Raw genomic sequence first — 21,287 nt, 5'->3', positions numbered from 1 at the left:
GCGCCTCGGGGGCCGAACTGGCCAAACCTGTAAAATACATTTGGAGGAAAGCAAAAAAGAAAAAAAAAAGAGGAGGCACGCCCTTGCCTTGCAAAGAGCCGGCTCGGCTGAGGCTTCTTTATTTGCAAATAAAGTATTCGGAGGCGCCTTTCCACCCACCCCAATCCAGGAACTGTTACAAAAAAGCAGCAGAAGCAGCGGACCGGAGGGAAGCTGCCTCCGGGAGACCCTCTCCGGTTCAAAGACGCCCCGCCCCAAGCCTTTTTGCACAAGGGAGGCGTTGCACGTGCGAATCGCTTCTCCATAATCAACAGGGTTGCTCCCTGTTCGCTGAGCTGCTCAGAAAGAACGCCTTAAGTTCAAGACAAGAAAAAGAAAGCCAATCCCGACAAGGTGGGTTGTGGGGGCGGCGGCACTGGGCTTAAATATTTTTCCAGCAACCAAGCTCACAGTGTGACCTTCGAGTAGGTAAACTTTCTCAACCAAGTAATTGCCTTGAGCAATCTGGAACAAATAATTATGTCAGGCTAGCAGTCTAAAGAATGCAAGGCTCCCTCTGTTGGGCACCTGATCTTCCCTTCTGCCTCTCTCTTTCCACTTCCAAGCTACACTCACTCACATACTTTGCCCCAGGCCTGGTTCCCACAGCCACCACTCACACACCTACAGCTTCTACCTAACCAGGGGGCCAGGATGCACTAGTATGGCACTAAGCAGGCGCCTTGAGTTCATCACAGTTGCAATGTGTGTAAGGGTTTGTGTAAAAAGGTAAAGGACTCCTGACAGTTAAGTTGAGTCACTCATCTCGTTTTACAGGCCGAGGGAGCGGCGTTTTTCTGGGTCATGTGGCCAGCATGACTAAGCCGCTTCTGGAAACCAGAGCAGCGCACGGAAATGCCGTTTACCTTCCCGCCGGAGAGGTACCTATTTATCTACTTGCACTGTTTGGCGTGCTTTCAAACTTCTAAGTTGGCAGGAGCTGGCACTGAGCAACGGGCGCTCACCCTGTCACAGAGATTCGAACTGCCAACCTTCTGATCCGCAAGCCCAAGAGGCTCAGTGGTTTAGACCACAGCGCCACTTGCGTCCCCTAAGGGTGTGTGTACATCAGTGTATTATTTCTCAAACTTGTGCCTCCAGCTGTTGCTGGACTACAACTCCCATCATCCCTAGCTAGCAGGACCAGTAGGGATGATGGGAGTTGTAGTCCGACAACAGCTGGAGGGCCAAGTTTGAGAAACGCTGCTGTACATTTATGTGTGGGCTGCAGCCCATGGGTTGGAGACATGCAGCAAGATGAAGGAACAAGCCCAACGTGGGCTGCCAGCAATGGGCAGGTCTGTGTTTCCAGCCACTCTCTTTTTCATCCCCACTGTGTATACCACTTGCTAGAAACCACTGTAGTGCTTGGATCCCGCTTGTGGGCTTCTCCTGGAATGGCCACTGTGATTACTGGAGGAGATGGGCCGCTGGCTTGATCCAGCAAAGCTCTTCTTATGTTCTTAGGGCAGTTTCCAGGATTTGCTGCTCCTTAAATTGTCAAGCACTACGGGGTGAGCTCCCATTGCTCGGTCCCTGCTCCTGCCAACCTAGCAGTTTGAAAGCACATCAAAGTGCAAGTAGATAAATAGGTACCACTCTGGCGGGAAGGTAAACGGCATTTCCATGTGCTGCTCTGGTTTGCCAGAAGTGGCTTGGTCATGCTGGCCACATGACCCGGAAGCTGTACACTGGCTCCCTTGGCCAATAAAGCGAGATGAGCACCGCAACCCCAGAGTCGGTCACGACTGGACCTAATGGTCAGGGGTCCCTATACCTTTACCTTACTGGAGTTGGAGATGTCATTGGCTTAAGTTGTAAAGCTACCATAAACATACCAGATGAACAGTGCTAGGATGCCTTTTCATGAAATTAACCCAAACCAACAATTAGGACTGGGAAAATCCCATGGACTCAGCATGCTGAGACACTTAGAAATTTGCACTGACAGCTAAGAACATCACCCAGGAATCTGAAACACATTCCAGCCCTGCACCTAATAATACTCTTCCACATTTGTTATGTATGCAACTTCTGAGCATGGTAAACGCTTCTCACATGTTTTGTGTAACCCTTACAACCACACTGTGTGTAAAGGCCAGCATTGCTATCCTTGTTTTGCAGATAGTGGGGACTGGCAGCTGGGAGATAACAGCTTGCTTCAAGCCATCCACTGAGTTTCTGGTAGAAGTGAAAGTTGCCCCAGGCACTTCCAGAACTGTAGCCGTGTGTGTGTGTGTGTGTGTGTGTGTGTGTGTGTGTGTTCCTCATTAACTAAAGCACATCATTGTCTCTTTCTTCAGGTTGCACGTTCTACAAATCAGTTACACTCAAGGTCTCTAAAAAAAGGTAAAGGTAAAGGACCCCTGGATGGTTAAGTTCAGTCAAAAGTGACTGTGGGGTGCAGTGTTCATCTCTCTTTCAGGCCGAGGGAGCCGGTGTTTGTTGGCAGGAGCTGGGACAGAGCAAACCGCCAATCATTGGCAAGCCCAAGAGGCTCGGTGGTTTAGACCACAGCACCACCCACGTCCCATAAGGTCTCCAGGTCTCCACACCACCGTTAATAGGTGTTATCCTCAAACTGTATGTAAAGGCAACAGCCATGCACTACACGAGGGGTTGATGTGAGCTTTGGGGATAAAAATGAAGTGGCCACCCATCCCATGCCTCTTGGGATAGTTTGAGCCCACCCCTCTCTCTTATTGCATGGGCAATGGCAGCAGCGGGGTGGTGGGGGTGTTAAGAATGCCTTGGAAGTTCCTGATGCAACCTACACTACAGCTAACAAGCACACGGGGTGTGGGCTAGAAGTTTCTCCTCTAGTGGAGGAAGGGAATCTGAATCCCCTTCCTCTCTACATTTTGTTGTTGTTGTTTACCGTATTTTTCACTCTATAACACGCACCTGACCATAACACGCACATAGTTTTTAGAGGAGGAAAACAAGAAAAAAAATTCTGAATGAAACAGTGGATGTATCATTTTTGTGCTTCATGCTGTGGCCACAGACATGTGATTTGACAGTGAGTTTGGGGTAGCCCAATGCAAAAATCCTGAGGATCCATGTGGATCTGTGCTTTGTAACCACGTTTTTGCACCATTGTGGCCCCAGGCAACAGTGGGTGCGTGATTTTTTTGGTGCGGGCTGTAGCCGTAGACATGCTATGTGATCTGATGGTGAATTTGGGGTGACCCTGAGGCAGAATGCAGGAAAGCAGCAGCCTCCTCTACAGCTTTCCCTCCTCCGTGACGCGGGATCTGATTTTTGCCTGATTTTTGCCTCTGCACTCAGACCAGTCTGCTCCAGGGACCACACATTCGCTCAATAACACACACAGACATTTCCCCTTACTTTTTAGGAGAAAAAATGTGAGTGTTATAGAAAGAAAAATACGGTAGTTGTGTCTGACTTTACATGACCCCATGGACCAGAGCACGCCAGGCACTCCTGTCTTCCACTGCCTCCCACAGTACTTATCACAGTTTGCATCACCACTGCTTAGAAAGCACAATCTTATATCTGAAACCTGTTTGGCTGGGCAAAGGGGAGGTGGGATGTCAGCCCTGGGCTGTCTCACAGTTGCAAGAGGACTGCCAGCCCATTATTCTAGAAACAGACTGAGAAAGTATATCTGCATATTTCTGAAGGCGAGGGTGAAGCGTGTTATCTAATTTTAGATAACATGTGTCTCAGGTATGAAAACAGCAAGGAAACAGCCATCTTAGGAGGCCTTGGTGCCTGGGGCAGCAATCAAAGCGGCCCAGAGTTGGCTGCAATGATGGGATGGCATATTCTACCATGCTGGGAATGTGTTAGCTGATCATTTATTTATGACACGTATGTATCTCTCTGGGGGTAGAACTGTATGGCAGGAAATGCCCACCCCTCCTGGCCCAAATTCTGTCAACAGCTCTGCTTCTGATTCCTGATTTTGGGGCTGGGGGAGTGCTTTGAGGAGGGGCTGCTCTTATTCAAGGGCTAGGCCAGTGTTTCCCAACCACTGTTCCGCGGCACACTAGTGTGCCGCGAGATGTTGCCTGGTGTGCCGCGGGAAAAATTAAAAAATTCGAAAGATTTTTTTTTTTAAGTCAAATTTTCGATTGGGGTGCCGTCACTAGATGACCCCTGGGGTTCCCTCCCTCCCTGCCGCTCTGCGCCTCCCTCCTCCTCCTCCTCCGGGGAGGCCCTTCCTGGCTCTCGGCCAAGGCTTGGCGGCTGCCACTCACTCACTCGCTCGCCCACCCGTCCCTCCATCCCTGCACCCGGCCTCTCCCCCTCCGTCCCCGGCGCGGGGCCTGCCGGGATCCGTAGTCCCCTCGCCCTTGGGCTCCGCGCCGGCGTGGGGTGCGCGAACTACGTTTCCCAGCGTGGCCTGGCAGGCCGGGCGTTTTGTTTGAAGCGCTCTTCTCCCGGCCATGGAATGAGCGCAGCGGCGGCGGCTGGGCGGGCAGGGGCTCTTCCGCGCAGACCCCGCGCAGCCTGCCTGCACCCCCGCGGAGATCGGACGGCAGGATGGAGCCCGGGGATCCCCGCGGAGGCGGAGCGACGGAGGCGGAGGCTGCCCCCCAGGTAGGGCTGCGTCGGGGGGGTGTTATTTTTGCAATGCTGCATCCGCGCCGGAGGGGACGCATCGGACCGCGGGGAGACCCCTTGGCGGGCGTGCAAGGCAATGCATGCGTGCAGGCGTTGCATGGAGTGCAGTGCAATGCAATGGCAACGCGGCGCCCTGCATGCATGCATGCAACTTCCACCGGCGCTCCGGACTTGGCAGGTGAGGGGGGTCCCCAGTGGGTGGCAGAGAGAGCCGGGAGGGCGAAGGGGAGCCGGGGGGGGGAGCAGCGCTGCTCCTCGAGCCGAGCCCGGGGGGAAACTTCGGCGTCGTTGCGCCGGGTGTTGGAAGCGGAGGCTGGCGGGGGCCCCTCACCTGCAAAACCTGGTCGCCTCTCATATATTTCGTGCATTGCATTCATCGCCCGCTTTCTCCTCCAAGGAGCTCCCGGGGGCGTGCGTGGTTCTCCCCGTGTTATCCTCGCAACAACAGCCCTGCGAGGTGGGTCAGGCGAGTGGCCCAAGGGAGCACCCAGGGATTGTCCTGGCCAGGTGGGGTGATTTGAACCCTGCTCTCTGCCCGGTCTTCGTCCTCATTTAGCCCCCACATGTGCATGACTGTGCATGACTGAGGTTTTCCCCCCTCGTCTTGGCTATGGTGTGAGTCTGTGCTGTTAATTAATGGGGTTCTGCCTTCGGAGAAGATGAGCCAGCCCTCAAGGAGGTGATTATGTAATTTGCTAGCAATTCATGTCCCTCCCGGCGTGACGCTGCGCGCTGACGTCACGGGGCTGTAATGGTGGTGTGCCTCGAGATTTTTTTCATGAAACAAGTGTGCCTTTGCCCAAAAAAGGTTGGGAAACACTGGGCTAGGCAACCTGAACCTTGTCTAAATAAAAAAGTTCCTTCCAGTAGCACCTTAAAGACCAACTAAGTTAGTTCTTGGTATGAGCTTTCGTGTGCATGCACACTTCACGAAAGCTCATACCAAGAACTAACTTAGTTGGTCTTTAAGGTGCTACTGGAAGGAACTTTTTTATTTTGACTATGGCAGACCAAACACGGCTACCTATCTGTAACTGAACCTTGTCTGTAACTTTAAGAACTGTCGCTTGGGCTTGCTTCCTCCCTCCTATTCCTTTCTCCTCACCTGTCATGTCTTTCTGGATTGTGAGCCTGAGGGCAGGGATTGTCTTATTTGACTGTTTCCCCCCCTAATCCACACCTTTCTGGCTAAAGGGCAGGGTATAAATGCCGCAAGTAGGCAAGTAAACAAATAAATAAAAGTCACTTTTATGTAAAATGAAGCACAGAAAGAGACTAACATAAACAGTAACACCATTAAAACAGCTAAAACTACCAGTGTTGAAGGATTCTATTAATACAAAACAGCAGCGGGAACTTCTTAGATTCTGAGTTTCCAATAAAAAGGAAAAGCTACAGTAAACCAAAGACTTTCCCATGACATTAAGCACAAGCAAGGAAGTGACTTTGCAGATCCACTTGGGGGAGAGGATTCTAAGGCACAGAAATCTTTCACTGCAGAAAGAGCTTCTCTTTGTGTCCAGAACACGAGTAAAGCCCTGCTCTCTAACCAAAACTAGGCAACTTCCCCCAGTCCTTAAAAAGAAGGGTTTCCCCATTTAGTTTGAACAACCAACTGCAGCTGCAATGTGCCTCCTTCTTCTTAATGCAAATACCAAGTGCAGGAAAGAAGAGTCAGGACAGGTCAATCTGCAGCACAATTTTCAGCCACTGAAAAAGGAAGTTATTCTGCTATGAAAAAGTTCTATTGTCAGAGGACCCAGAGGGCTCAGCTTCATAGGAAGCACCCATCAGCCCAAAGTAAACATTGCTGGGAACTGCTCCCAGTTTCCATTCATCTTGTTTCATAGCCACTTACAGATGAGCCTTTGGATACATTTTCCCAGTCTTTTTCTGACCGTTCCTAATCTGTTGCCTTTTTTCCTTAGCATTATCCCTGACATTTGGTCCTACTGGCTGCAAGCCAATAGGAACTGTAGCCCAAAACATCTGGAGGGCACTGTTGTTGTTGTTGTTGTTGTTTAGTTGTGTCCAACTCTTCGTAACCCCATGGACCAGAGCACATCAGGCACTCCTGTCTTCCACTGCCTCCCGCAGTTTGGTCAAACTCATGCTGGTAGCTTCGAGAACACTGTCCAACCATCTTGTCCTCTGTCGTCCCCTTCTCCTTGTGCCCTCCATCTTTCCCAACATCAGGGTCTTTTCCAGGGAGTCTTCTCTTCTCATGCGGTGGCCAAAGTCTTGGATCCTCAGCTTCAGGATGTGTCCTTCCAGTGAGCACTCAGGGCTGATTTCCTTCAGAATGGATAGGTTGGATCTTCTTGCAGTCCATGGGACTCTCAAGAGTCTCCTCCAGCACCATAATTCAAAAGCATCAATTCTTCAGCGATCAGCCTTCTTTATGGTCCAGCTTTCACTTCCATACACCACTACTAGGAAAACCATAGCTTTTACTATACGGACCTTTGTTGGCAAGGTGATGTCTCTACTTTTTGCTCATTATTATCAATACAGACTGACAGAGGCTCTCCAGGGTTTCAGGCAAAAGTATTTTCCTGTCCCACCCGGAGACACCAATGTTTGAGCCTGACACCTCTTGCATGCAGAGCATAAGCTCTACCACTGAGCCACAGCCTTTCTCCTCAGAGAGTCATCAGGACAAGCATTAAGCTATGACGCTTCCCCATATGAATTTTGTGGGCTACAGTTCACATCTTCTGAATATTTTAAAGGGTTTACAGATTCAAATCTGCCTTTTTGGCCCCACAAAGCAACTCAAAACATGTATAAAATACAATTCAAGATACAGTGGTACCTCGGGTTACATACGCTTCAGGTTACATATGCTTCAGGTTACAGACTCTGCTAACCCAGAAATAGTACCTCGGGTTAAGAACTTTGCTTCAGGATGAGAATAGAAATCGTGTGGCGGCGGCGCAGCAGCAGCGGGAGGCCCCATTAGCTAAAGTGGTGCTTCAGGTTAAGAACAGTTTCAGGTTAAGAACGGACCTCCAGAACGAATTAAGTACTTAACCAGAGGTACCACTGTACAAGATAAAAACCATTTGCAATATCCATCTCCCAGTATAAAATATCATGCTATCTACTTTGCAAGCTTGTGGGTTCATCTGCACTTCCATTTGCCCTGTGCTTTCTAGTCATAGGTCCAAGAGGGTTTTCTCTTGTCTCATCAGTCTTGACCCATCAACCGTCAATCTGCAGAAAACCCAATTGACATTTCCAGCAATCAGCAGTGGGTTTTCCCAGGGAAAGTGATGGAACAAGAAGTCACAGACCAAACAGAAGTGTGGATGAGCCCTGTGAAACCAGCACAAAAATAAAACAATAAAACTCAGCCAAACCTGGAATAACAGCTCCACTTTATATCAAACTATGTGTATTAACAACAGCTTGAACTGCAGACATTATCTCATGCTAATGCTCATATTCACACTGTGAATAGCTTCTTCTGTTGATTTTTGCTGTTAAAGGCCCAAGAGCAAGCCAGGGCTTTAGTTGATATCCTCTGCCTATCTTTTGATGCCTATCTTTTGGGAATGAGAACATACATGTTTGGGTCTCTACACTCCTGCTGACATCTCCTTTACTGGAGCAGGTGTGGCAGAAGCACTTCCTCAGAGAGCCACAACAACAAGAGTCCCAACCCCACTATCTATTTTTAGGAAGAACAGTTGGTTGCCCATCTCCCCCACCCTAGACTACCCAGGAAGTCAACTGACTTGTGTTGGGGCTGATAGCAACATCCATGAAGTCAACAGATTCATGCATCTTTTATTGTTTGTAAAACGCTACTTGTTAGGTGTCATTTGTGTAGATTGCATGAACATCAGCAGTACAGAACATGCGCTGAAACTCCCAAGATGGCCAATGGCACCTGCTATCCCAACAAAGAATATGGGGTCTTCCTCCAGCTGCAGCTCTGGATCAGATCGTGAAACTACTTGATCGGGACTTCACACAACGCTGACACCAAACTCTACATACATTAAGCATAATAGAAACATCGCCACCCGACCCCACCCCCACCCATCTTCCCTCCCCCCACTCCCCCTTTCTTTTTCGTTTCTTTCTTCCTTTCTTTTTTTTTCTTCTCCCCCTAATGCCTCAACAAATGAAATGGATTTGTAAAAATGTTACATGGGGAAAAAAATACACGAGGCATTACACTTCTGTAAAACAAGAAAATCCTTAATAAATAAAAAAGATCAAAAGAACAAATCTTGTTCTATGCTTTCCCCCCTCTTTTTCCCACCCTCCGCCTGAGAAAAAGTCTTCCCAAGAGTCCCAAGGTATATAAAAGCAAATAACTTTAATTGTAATTATAATTATTATTGGTCATTTCTGTAGTGCTTTTTGCCATACAAAGTGCTTCACAGACTTCTCTCATTTACCCAGTTAGGCAAGTCACTATCAGTCCCATTGATTGATTGATTGATTGATTGATTATTTATTTTACCTTTACCTATCAGTCCCACTGTACAAATTGGAGAACTGTGGCCAAGAGGCAGTGGATTACCCAGGGACACTCACCTACAGTTAAGCCATATCTGTAACTGATCTAGATGCAGGACTAAACTGGCTCTTAGTGGCTCTCCTTCTTGGCCAACTCTTTTGTTTAGTTCCATGCACAGCATCAAGTAAGCACAATCATTTGCTGTTAACTAAGCTCATGCAGAAGGTGGCAGTGTATCCTTAAATAGCAGTTTCTGGAAATGAGGAGGGTGTGCTCAGGTCTTGCTCGCATTTCTGTAAGAGCAGGATGCTGCAGCACTTGTCTTATGCTTTTGACCTGATACAACAGGGATCTTTTTATGTGCTTAGATGAGGCCTGACTTAATTACCTACAGGGCATAATTTGTTTTTAGAACTGCTGTTCCTTGCTGGCTTTACACACTTAAGATACAAACCCTTATCAAACCATTCTGAGATATTGGCACAAGAGTCCCCATTGAGATAGCGATGGATACCATTGGAAATTCAAACCCCCCGCTGAAACCCCCAATAATCCACTCTCGTCCCAATGTTGTTATTCTTTAATAATGAGGTTTTGGCACTTGTGGGGGTTGTTGTTGTGGGGGAGTGGGTGGCGCTGTGGTCTAAACCACTGAGCCTCTTGGGCTTGCTACGTAGAAGGTTGCTGGTTCAAATCCGTGCAACAGAGTGAGCTCCCATTGCTCTGTCCCAGCTATTGCCAGCCTAGCAATTCAAAAGCACGCCAGTGCAAGTAGATAAATGGGTACTGCTGCGGCAGGAAGGTAAACACTGTTTCCATGTGCTCCGGCACTCGTCACAGTGTCCCATTGCACCAGAAGCAGTTTAGTCATGCTGGCCACGTGACCCGGAAAGCTGTCTGTTGACAAACGCCGGCTCCCTCAGCCTGAAAGCGAGATGAGCTCCACAACCCCCTCGTCACCTTTGACTGGGCTTAACCATCCAGGGGTCCTTTACCTTTTTACCTGTTGTTCAGTTGGGGGGGGCTGTTGGAGTCTTCTTTCAGTCTGTGTTTATTTGTTTTGCCTGAGCATCGCCCACTTTTCTTCTGCAACATAGGTATTTCTGATGCCCACAAGTTTATTAGAGTTCTTCATGCAGCACCAGATTTATTTATTTTTTTTAAAAGAAGGTTGGGAATCCCTGTCTTAAACTGTCAGAGACATATCATGTTCTTGTCTTAAGGCACGATTTGCAGGACTGGGCAGCAGATAGGATAAGCAAGGCCAGAAAGCGGCCAGGGCACAGATGTGGCCCTCCATAAGTCACTGGACTCCAACTCCCATCAAACCTACGGAATGGCCAATGGCTCCTGGAAACCAAGTGTGTCCATAGCCATCAACTGTAGAATAGTGTGAGGAAAGACAGAAAGCTGCCACAGAATAACCCCCTGCATCTGACCATGTAGCTATGAGCCAGCCCATGACTCACACACACCACTGGCGTCCACTAGTGAGGAAAAAAATACCGGAAGTAAAGCAACAATGCCAGGAATCAGCAAACTCAAGGGAGGAACCTATGAAGAGACCATCTGAGGAAACCAGAGGTTGGTACCATGGAAGACTAGGCGCTACTTCCTTCCTCATGTCCTCATTGCCCTGAGCCAGGATATCTGATGGGCCACATCTGCCTCTCTGGGTTTGGACATCCTGTTGCTGCTGCATGGTAACTCCTTTTAAACCAGCTGCACCAGGTTAGCCCTAGCTGTCCTTCACCAAAATTCAACACACACACCCTACCTTTCAGCTTCTGTTCTACATCATTGTTGCGGCGCCCCCTGCAGCACCCTCTTGGCTTTGCGCCCAGTCTGGGCGAACCAGCTGCGCTCGCCTAAATCTGCCTCTGTTCCCCAAAATCTCTGCTTAGGCCAGGCTTCCTCAACCTTGGCCCTCCAGATGTTTTTGGCCTACAACTCCCATGATCCCTAGCTAGCAGGACCAGTGGTCAGGGATGATGGGAATTGTAGTCTCAAAACGTCTGGAGGGCCGAGGTTGAGGAAGCCTGGCTTAGGCCCTTCCACCGGAGTCCACTTGGATAGTTCCGTCTCCCTTGGTCCTCTCTACCCTGCTCCAATGGGAACTTCAACAAGGCTAGAGAATCCAGTGTTTGACTCTAGGGTCTTGTATGCCAAGATTATTTTATCTGTCTGAGTTACAATCCTTCTGGACTTAAAATTGTACTATGAAGCAGCAGCGTTTTGCTGGCTGAAAGAGTGGATGCTCCTCGAGAACACAGACATTTTGGATTTGGAAGGTTTTAATAATGCATTTGGTTGGCATGCATATCTATGGTATGATAAAATTAAGGTGCATAGGGCCTTTAAAAACCATATTGTCAGAAAAGCATTGTTTAACGTTTGGATAAGATATAAAGACTTGTTGGAAAACAAAACCCCTAGATGGTTGTCTCCTGTGGAGGCGAAGGCATTGAAGAAACTCAATATGGAGGTCGGATGGCCGAAGTATTGGGAAATTTTGGAACAGGAGGGAGATAAACTGAAACTACAAAGTCATGAGAAAATGAAACCTAAAGTACAAGATTGGTTTCAATATCACCAAATAATGGAGATTTTTAAACAGGACAGGAAAATTGGCTTTCAGGTGGAAAAATCAAAATTAGAGACTGAACTGTTAGAACCCAATACTAAGAATTTGTCAAGAATGTATAACTTGCTGCTGAAATGGAATACACAAGATGAAACAGTTAAATCAGCTATGATTAAGTGGGCACAGGACATTGGTCATAACATTATGTCTGCTGACTGGGAATGGTTGTGGAATACCGGAATTAAATTCACGGCATGTAATGCCTTGAAGGAAAATATTATGAAAATGGTTTATAGGTGGTACATGACACCAGTCAAGCTTGCAAAAATTTACCATTTGCCTGATAATAAATGTTGGAAATGTAAAGAAACTGAAGGTACTTTCTACCACCTTTGGTGGACATGCCCGAAGATTAAGGCTTTCTGGGAAATGATATATAATGAAATGAAAAAGGTACTTAAATGTACTTTCTCAAAAAAACCAGAGGCCTTCCTCTTGGGCATCGTCGGCCAATTGGTGTCAAAGAAGGATAGAACTTTCTTTATGTATGCTACAACAGCAGCAAGAATACTTATTGCAAAGTATTGGAAGACACAAGATCTACCCACTCTGGAAGAATGGCAGATGAAAGTGCTAGACTATATGACACTGGCAGAGATGACTGGCAGAATCCGTGATCAGGGAAAAGAGACGGCGGAAGAAGAATGGAAGAAATTCAAAATCTATCTTAAAGACTACTATAAGCTTGATGAATGCTAGAATGTCAAGGTTCTCAGAAAGAATGGGGTACAGTGATATAAGATTAAAGAAAAGATTAAGATGACAGAGGTTGGAAAGAAATATTTGGAAGTTGCTAAAAAATAATGGACATTGGGATGCAGAAAGGGGGGGTACGGGGGAGTCCCGGAAAAGAGGTTTATGAAAAAATGTTATGAAACTATACGTGTTTGTATGTCTTTTTATGTGTTTGTTTGTTTTAAAAAATCTTGTAAAACCAATAAAAAAATTTATTAAAAAAAAAAAAATACAATCCTTCTGGAAATCCACAAAATGGGCATCCAGACTCGGCCCAGAATCCTGCCTTGCCACTCCTCTTGGCACTGCATGTTCTCACCATGTGAGTCAAGTTGCCCAACAAAGGGAAGGAGAAGGCAACAGGTGAGTAGAGGAGAAAATCAAGGACCACTCCAAGAGGCATTAGCAGCCATGGGAACTGGAGGCAGGGAAGGATGGAGGGGCAAGCTAAATGTGATGGTAGAACCCAGAACCCAGGGTGCATCCCTACAAAGCAGAGAGGGACAAACAAGAAGGCCCATGGCGGGGGAAGCCATGTCCCTCCTCCACTCCACAAATGCTTTTAAGCCTAGCAGGGGATACATCCAGGAATGGTGTCTCACCAAAGAAACACAGCTTGGGGGCGAGTATCAGTTTCCATGGGGAAAGTATGAGTCAGGGGAAATATTGAGCTCCTCCATTCTTACTTGCCAATGCTCTGCCTCAAAGCTCTACCCGCTTTCCCAGCCCTGCTTTGTTGGGAATCAGCAGCCGCCCAACACTGACACACAGGGTGTCCTTTTGGCCCCAAACTGCATGCAGATTCTGTGGCTACAGACAATGCAGCTTGTTGTCTATATGGCACAAGTGAGTGTTGCTCTGTGACATGAAAGCTCTCTCTTTTTTTAAAGTCCTTGTACTTAGGAGAAGCATGCACCACGAGAGCAACTTCAACCAGTCACAAATGATACAAGTGTAAAATCAAACACTTTCAGGAAAACCCGGTAGGTATCAGATGAACACACTGCAAATTTCTGTTTTGCTGCTTGCAAACAGAATGCAAATTTCACATGTGCAAATGTCGAAGTTTCAGCTGCTTTCAACATTCCCAAACTCTCCAACCCATCTGGAGGCGGCAGCTTCCTCCTGGGAGGGCAGGAGAAGAGCCGTCCCACACACTTGTCATGAGGCTGACAAAACAGATGAGGAACTAAATGGAAAATGGCTTAGCTAATTAAAAGGAGCAAATGTGCTTCTAGACAGCTTTTAAGGCTTTTATCGGCTGCTCAGCCATGATCAAAAGACCCACCAATTGCTTGATGGAGGCCTTTGCTGGTTCTAACAACTACTCCAGGTCTTCTTGGCACACTCCTTGTGCCAAATCACAGGGAGAAAGCTCTGTAGTCTCACTGAAGGTGTAAGGAAAGAGAAGCAGAGGGTGTAATTCTTGCAGCTGTATATCAGAGACCTGCAACTAGACCACCTAGATTCTTTTTCAAAGCTGAAAAGCAATCAGTGGAGTGCAGAGCGGGGAGCAGACTAAATTGGACCCATTTCCCTCATCAAAATCCTCCCTCCTAACCACTCAGAACTTGCTGTTAGTTTATCTTGAGAGATAACTCTGGGGGGATGGTTTTGATTGGGAAAACAGCAAGGGGAGGAGCTAAAATGCATCTCTGCTATCACTATTCACTATTACATTTGCTGCTTTAATATTTGAAAAGGATTCCAGTGATGTCACATCAAGCCCTGTTTTTCTTATTATTTATTGAATTTATATACCACCCTATATAAATTCAGGGTGGTTCAGGAAGAGCATTGTTCCACCAGATTACTGATGATGTTAAGAAGCAACAGCTGCTGAAATTCTCATTTTGAGACAGGGTGGATAAAAATCAATGATTTTTTTAAAAATAATAATTAAAAAACGGATTTTCTTTATTTAAATCGGATTTTTAAAATAAAATGCTTTTGGAGGAAAAATCTTTCTAAAGATAGTTTTCTATTTAAGTTACATTATAGTCCAAAGGCGCTATCCCCACAACACCTACTCGCTATGGGCCCTACTAAAGCAAACAGTCTAATTGGTCAACGTCTAAAAGATATCGAGCATCAGAACAACCTGGGCACTATAAGGAAATTCTGTCCTTGGTATGTTCATTTTCCACCTTTCCATTTTGATTCTCTGGCCCCTTACCTGCACAAACTTATTATCCCAAAATACAGACGTGCTTTTACACTTGCAAGACTGGATGCTTTGCCATCTGCAGTACTTGAGGGTCGATTCCAAAAGATCCCGCCTGAGAAACGTCTTTGCCCCTGTGGAGACGGTAGCACCGAAACAGCGGCACACGTCCTCCTGTCCTGCACTCTCTAGAAAGACCTGAGGAACGAGATCATCACCCCACTGGTACTAACCATCCCAGGGCACTCAACCACTGCCACAATGTCCTTTCTTCTATCAGATCAAAATGAGCAGCTAACAGCAAAGGTTGCTAGGTTCATAGCAGGGGCAATCAGAATGAGGGCCATTAATTGCTGATTCAGGACTATAAATTGTGCTCTTATATCAAATTCCCCTTTCTGCATATACTGTAATGTTTTATTGTTGCTATGGCCATTGGCTAATGCGAATAAAGTTTTTATCTATCTATCTTGTTGCTGTTGCTATAGTCCAAAAGCTATTCATCAGGAAATAAGGATTTTTTTTAAGTTTTCCATGTGTGCTAAAACTCAGTCTTAAGTGTTTTTTTAAAAAAACAAAAACAAAAGCCCGTTGAACCACATCAGTTAACAAACATGGATACATATACTATAATGTTATTGTTTTAGTTAAATAAATTGTTTAAATTGTTACTAATGATTATTTTTCCTTCCAATGAAATACAGCAGAAACGTTGTCCAAATATAAACAGTTAACTTATTAAACCTCACAATAATTTCATAATTATCTGTCTTATGTATTTCTAATAGTATAACCAAATCAATAATTTTTGATATAACTGTAAAAACTAAATCAAGTCTTACTGACTAGTGTTTTGAATCGTGATTTAAATCGATTTGATTTAAATCAAATCCACCCTGTTTTGAGATCATGAATAAAAGGCCCAGTTTAGGGTCCTCTATGGAGCCTGCCAACCCAGTCTCAGAAGAGACAGCACAAGACAAGAGATTCTGGATGTCTCAGTCTTGTTTCTTTGTTTGCTTGAGGTCAAGAGGCCACTGGGGGACAGGTGCAATGGGCAAAGAGAGGCATTAAGCATCCTGCTGTACACAGGCCAGCTGGCAGACCTGACCAGGGGGCACTTTTGTTTCTCCTTCAGTGCCAGGACTCAGCAATGAGTGAGTGCCTCTCAGCACTGCACCTCCCCCTGCCAGAGAGCAATGGCAACCAGCTCCCTTGCATGTGAGAACTGGAAGCCCAGCCTCTTATTCCCTGAGTCAGGCTTGAGGCGGGGCACCTCGCTCTTTTAAGAAACTCTCCTTCCTATCTTTCCTTGTCCTGTTTTTACTTGAGAAACTGCTTCTAGGTGGCACACTATAGGGCAAGCTACACATGGTGCCAAGGTACAGTATAGCAGTTTTCCCCTGAGGTGTTTTGTTGTGGGTACAAAACGCAGCCTCTAACGCTGCAATCTGGAATGGACACATCCATTGGTGGGCCAAGGGGCGGCTTTGCAATCTGTTCCCTTCCAGCAATTTCTCCGCTGAAAATCAACCTCCCCAAGCTGCTTTTTTCTCCCTTGTGGGAAAAGCAGCAGGGGCTGGATTTCAGCTAAAAACTGCCAGTGGTGAAAGGGTTAAAGGCAGTCTCTCTCTCTCTCTCTCTCTCTCTCTCTCTCTCTCTCCCTCCCTCTCTTTTCCTTTCTCTCTCCCTTTCTCTCTCTCTCCCTCTCCTCTCCTCCCCTGCCTCAATGCTCCTTTTCCATTTTTTAAAATGCTTTTAAATGAGAGTCAGTGTGGTGTAGTACTTAGCACATGGGTAGGCAAACTAAGGTCCGGGGGCCGGATACCAGCCCAATCGCCTTCTCAACCCGGCCCGTGGACGGTCCAGGAATCAGCTTGTTTTTACATGAGCAGAATGTGTCCTTTTATTTAAAATGCATCTCTGGGTTATTTGTGGGGCATAGGAATTCGTTCATCCCCCCCCCCCAAATATAGTCTAGCCCCCCACAAGGTCTGACGGACAGTGGGCCGGCCCCCTGCTGAAAAAGTTTGCTGACCCCTGGCATGTTGGACTAGGACCCGGGAGACCAAGTTTTGAATCCCCACTCAGCCATGATCACCTGCGACCAAGTGAAGATGTCTAGGTGCCAGGATGGTGCCTGACATCGCCACCATCTGTGGTTCATTGGATCTGGGCTGTTTTCACACACTAATACTAGCTCCTGTAGAATTTTATCTGCATGATCAGATTGAATTTCAGGAACCAGTTTGATTTTTCTGTGCAGCCTGAGCAGGAGCAGTCAGCATTAAGGGGGGGGGGGGTAGGAATAGGCCAAAATCTATGTGGACTGTCCCTGGATCAAGTGACATTCTTCATTCAGTTCTCAAAGCTCTTAACCTAGCTTCAGGTTGTCATCTGAACTAGCCAGATGTTTGACTGAGAACTAATCACAGTCAGTCCATCCTTTGAAAAATAAGACTTTAGAGCTGTCTTACTAGAGCTGTCTTTAGAGCTGGCAACTAGATATTATAATAATAATTTATATAATAATATTTATTTATTTATTTATTCATTCATACATACATACATACAGTGTTACCTTGGGATAAGAACTTAATTCGTTCTGGAGGTCTGTTCTTAACCTGAAACTGTTCTTAACCTGAAGCACCGCTTTAGCTAATGGGGCCTCCTGCTGCCGCCGCGCCGTTGGAGCACAATTTCTGTTCTTATCCTGAAGCAAAGTTCTTAACCTGAAGCACTATTTCTGGGTTAGCGGAGTCTGTAACCTGAAGTGTATGTAACCTGAGGTACCACTGTACATACATACATACCCCGCCCATCTGACTGGGTTTCCCCAGCCACTCTGGACGGCTTCCAACAAAATATTAAAATACAATAATTCATCAAATATTAAAAGCATCCCTAAAAGTTCTGTTTTGGCGACTGTAACCTTGGTTTTAGGGAGCCATTTTGTTCCTAGCGTATATATCTGAGTTTCTAACACTGCATGGCTGTCGCAGCTTGTGCTCCTCAGCTGGTGAGGCATGATCCAGTCACTGCCCAAGCTATTGTCTTAAGAAAGAGAAAGTGAAGTCATGCATGAGGACGGAGTGATTAGAAGCAAGAATGGTTTTAGGGCGGATGTGGGTGGAAGAAAGGCAGCACAGCCTTGTGTGTGAGAGAGAAGAGAAACCCAGAGCGAAGCACAATTCAGAGGGAAAGCAACTCACTAAAATAGAGGTGGACGGCCTTAAAGGAGTCCGCCTGGCACCCCACTGGTCACGTCTATATCTTCAGCACATGATGTAAGCACAACAACACTTCCTTCAAGGAAAGAGGAACTCCCACTGCCCACATTGCTCTGAGAGCAGCAACTAGAGTCAGGGCATCACTTGCTAGCAAGTGCCAATACTGGGGGCCTTCAGTGGAGAATTTGAAAAGTTGAGCAAGGGGAATTGGGCAAGCCTTCCAAAGTGCCCTTCTGTGGCCACAACAAACCCCTTTCCTTTCTGGTTGGCACTGGTGGAAGGGGCAGGCTGCCCCTTCATGCACAATATTTGGGCACAGGACCTCCTGGTACGGACCCCTAATGTAGTAGCTTAAAGGTAAAGGGTCCCCTGACCGTTAAGTCCAATCGCAGACAACTCTGGGGTTGCGGCGCACATCTCATTTTACTGGCTGAGGGAGCGGGCATACAGCTTCCGGGTCATGTAGCCAGTATGACTAAGCCACTTCTGGCGAACCAGAGCAGTGCATGGAAATGCTGTTTACCTTCCCACTAGAGCGGTACCTATTTATCTACTTGCACTGCGTGCTTTTGAACAGCGCTACCCACGTCCCTGTAAGTAGCTTACAATCAACCAATTCAGCCTCACTCTCCTCTATCATTTCCTTAATCCGCTTCAGGCGGTGAGTTTAGAAAATGCCTTTTGATGGAGCCTAGATAAAAGAGCTGCCTGCTGCTCTAGTTCAGAGGTTCTCAAACTTTTTTCCCCTGGGCCACACTTTCAGAATAAAAATTTGCTTGTGCCACACTGAACTTTTTCTTGATAAGAAATACATTGCACAACAAAAAGAAACAACAACTAGCAGTGCTTTATTTATAACATCAAACACAACTGCTTTTTAATATGACCATGGGACATCTGGGGAGTATAAAACAATGCAGCTACATAATAACATGAATCATTCCCAAAATGTAATGATTAAACGAACCTCTTACATATGCACCTTAAGTATGTATACAAACTCAATGAGAGGTGCGAGCTTGCTTTAGGCTATTGTATTTTAATATTCTGTTGGAAGCCGCCCAGAGTGGCTGGGGAAACCCAGCCAGATGGGCGGGGTATAAATTATTATTATTATTATTATTATTATTATTATTATTATTATTTTGCCAGGTAATCTCATTTCTATGAGGTCCAATTTGACACAAACCCTCATGTCCTCATCACCACAAAAAGCCTTTCTCTTTTCTGATCTTTCATATTTATCAGAGTTGAAAATCCCTGTTCACAATATGCCATGAAGAACTGTAGAAGAATAGCCAATTCTTTAGAAGAGAGGAGTGGATACTGTTTCTGGTTGTACATCCACACTACTCAGAAATGTTTAAATGTTTCTTTGATCTCTCTAGAATCTTCCCCGTCACACTTGCCATCCTCTCCTGCCACACCCTTGGAGAACCACTGTTTTGCAGTAGTTTAAATCAGAAGAGAACTCCTTCAAGCCAGTGGGCAGAGATAAATGCCCTCCTCCCCCAGCGTTTCAAAAAAACCTTGCCTGCTAAGACGCTTCGTCACCCACAAGCACTGCTGTTTTCACAGCTTCTGTCTGCTTCCTGTTTATATAGAGGTTCTCATACATCTCTGGCCAGAGGGCAGCCCCCTTAGTCTGTTGCAGGAAAGGCAACAAGGACTTTTGGGGCACCTGGATGCTGATTGTGGCGTAAGTTGCAGTCCATAAAGTCGGTGGTCCTCAAGAAATTCATGCCATAATCAATTTGCTCATCTAACGGTTCCAGTGGCGTAGTGTGGGGGGTGCAGGGGGGCGGCCACACCGGGCGCAACATCTGGGGGGCGCTCGCACTCGCAGCTCTCTGAGTGCTAAAATCCACGGGTTAGGGGGCGCAAATTACTTGCCTTGCCCCGGGTGCTGACAACCCACGCTACGCCACTGAACGGTTCACAAGACTAGCCAGGGAGACCAGGAGACATTCCTGGGCCAATGGAGAATCAGAAATTGCCTGAGACAAGAGGACAGTGATGAACACCCAAACAACAGTCAGCCCACCTCGCATTGGGAGGGAGCTGGTGGTCACAGGGAGATGAGAAAGCCCCCCCCCCCCCCGCCGCCGCCATAGGAGTCAACTCCTAGGGGCTGAGGTCCCTTTGCCACCCCCAATAAAACATTTGAAGGGACCGCTCCGCCCAAAAGTTGATGGGCATTGCCATTCAAATGGTGTTTGTGTGCCACATCTTGTGTTTGATTATGCGGGGCGGGGCTTACCTGGGTCCCCACCCCATAGTTTATTCAAGGAATTCAAGTTTTGAAATGTCAAAATGATTGTAAAATTAGTGAAATGTATAAACCTGAAAAGCATAAATAAAATTTCAAGTTAGCATCCCCGCTTTCTATCCTGCCCCAGGTACATGGTACCTCAAGTCCAAAACAGGGTGCTACCTATAGACCCCTGGTTCCCAATGTGGGGCACAATTTGATTTTTAAGGGGGGATATTCCAGAATGAGTTATTAACCGTGAATGGCCTTTTAGGCTTCCTCCACGTGAATAGGACTTTGCTTTTTGAATAATAAGAATTATATGTCTCAGGGGTGGCGGTGGGGATGGGATCAGAATTTTAGAGACGCTTAGGTGGGGCATGGCCAAAAAAGGTTGGGAAGCACTGCTATAGAGGGAAGCTACAAACAAAGCAATATATCTTCTCTCCCCCCCCCCGCAAAAAAAGAAGAAACCAGCACCCCCTTCTCCTTCCTCGTCGGGCCACACCTGTTACCTGGGAGAGGGGCTACGACCCATCCACCTGCCCTGGATTTCAGGTAGCGGGCGCCTGCCTATTTGCTGGAAGCAACGCCGAGGGGAGAAGCCGGAGGCCGCTCGAGCCCGGGGTCTGAGGTGCCACCCCGCCTTGGGCCGACGCCCCAGCCGGGCAGAGCCACCTCCGGCAAAGCCCCTCACAAGGGGCGGGCGCCATTGTCGCAGCGGCTGGCGGGACGGGAGGGAGGAAGGAAGGTCCCCGGTGCGAGCCCCGGCCCGAGGGATCCCTCCGCGCGCAATCTTCCCGCGCATCCTCCTTTACCGTAAGCTTGGTCGGCGTCGTCGGGCTCCTTGCCGCTCGGCTCGCCGTCCATCGCTGCCGGTACGGAGAGCGCCGCTGCTGCTGCAGGCGCCGCCGGGGGACTGCGAGGAGGCGGAGAGAGGCAGCGTTGCCTGGGCTGTGCGGCGAAGTCAGGCCCACCCGACGGCCCTCCGCCCCTTTCCTGCTTCGGCGCGGCCGCCTTCCTGCGCTTAGCGGTCCCGGCGGGGCGGTCCTGGCGTCAGAAGAAGCGGATCCGTTTGTCTTGCGCGCCCGCAGCGAGGAGGCGGCTGCGGTGCGCGGTGCATTTAAAAACCCGCTTCCTCCCGGGGAAATGGCTCC

The 21,287-nt window shown here is 47.4% G+C and overlaps 1 protein-coding gene and 1 long non-coding RNA gene across 3 annotated transcripts in view; one reads left to right on the top strand and one right to left on the bottom strand.

Annotated features, from left to right (window-relative positions):
- SLC44A2 (solute carrier family 44 member 2 (CTL2 blood group)) overlaps positions 1-21,287 on the bottom strand; it is a 62,602-nt gene extending 41,315 nt beyond the window's left edge. The window contains exon 1 of one of the 2 annotated variants that reach the window (XM_083482978.1): positions 20,949-21,287. In XM_083482978.1, the coding sequence (XP_083339104.1) occupies positions 20,949-21,000 (52 nt within the window). In that variant the 5' untranslated portion in view covers positions 21,001-21,287. The remainder of the gene's footprint in view (positions 1-20,948) is intronic. The other variant, XM_083482977.1, reaches the window with a different exon arrangement.
- Positions 99-15,406, top strand: LOC310697039. Its single transcript, XR_014520895.1, has 4 exons — positions 99-393; positions 2,343-2,388; positions 13,376-13,468; positions 14,691-15,406. It is a non-coding gene; the product is annotated as an uncharacterized lncRNA (long non-coding RNA).

Source organism: Podarcis liolepis, assembly GCF_965112155.1.
Source record: "Podarcis liolepis genome assembly, chromosome: 17".
NCBI lineage: Eukaryota > Metazoa > Chordata > Lepidosauria > Squamata > Lacertidae > Podarcis > Podarcis liolepis.
This window is presented reverse-complemented; position numbering and strand designations above follow the sequence as displayed.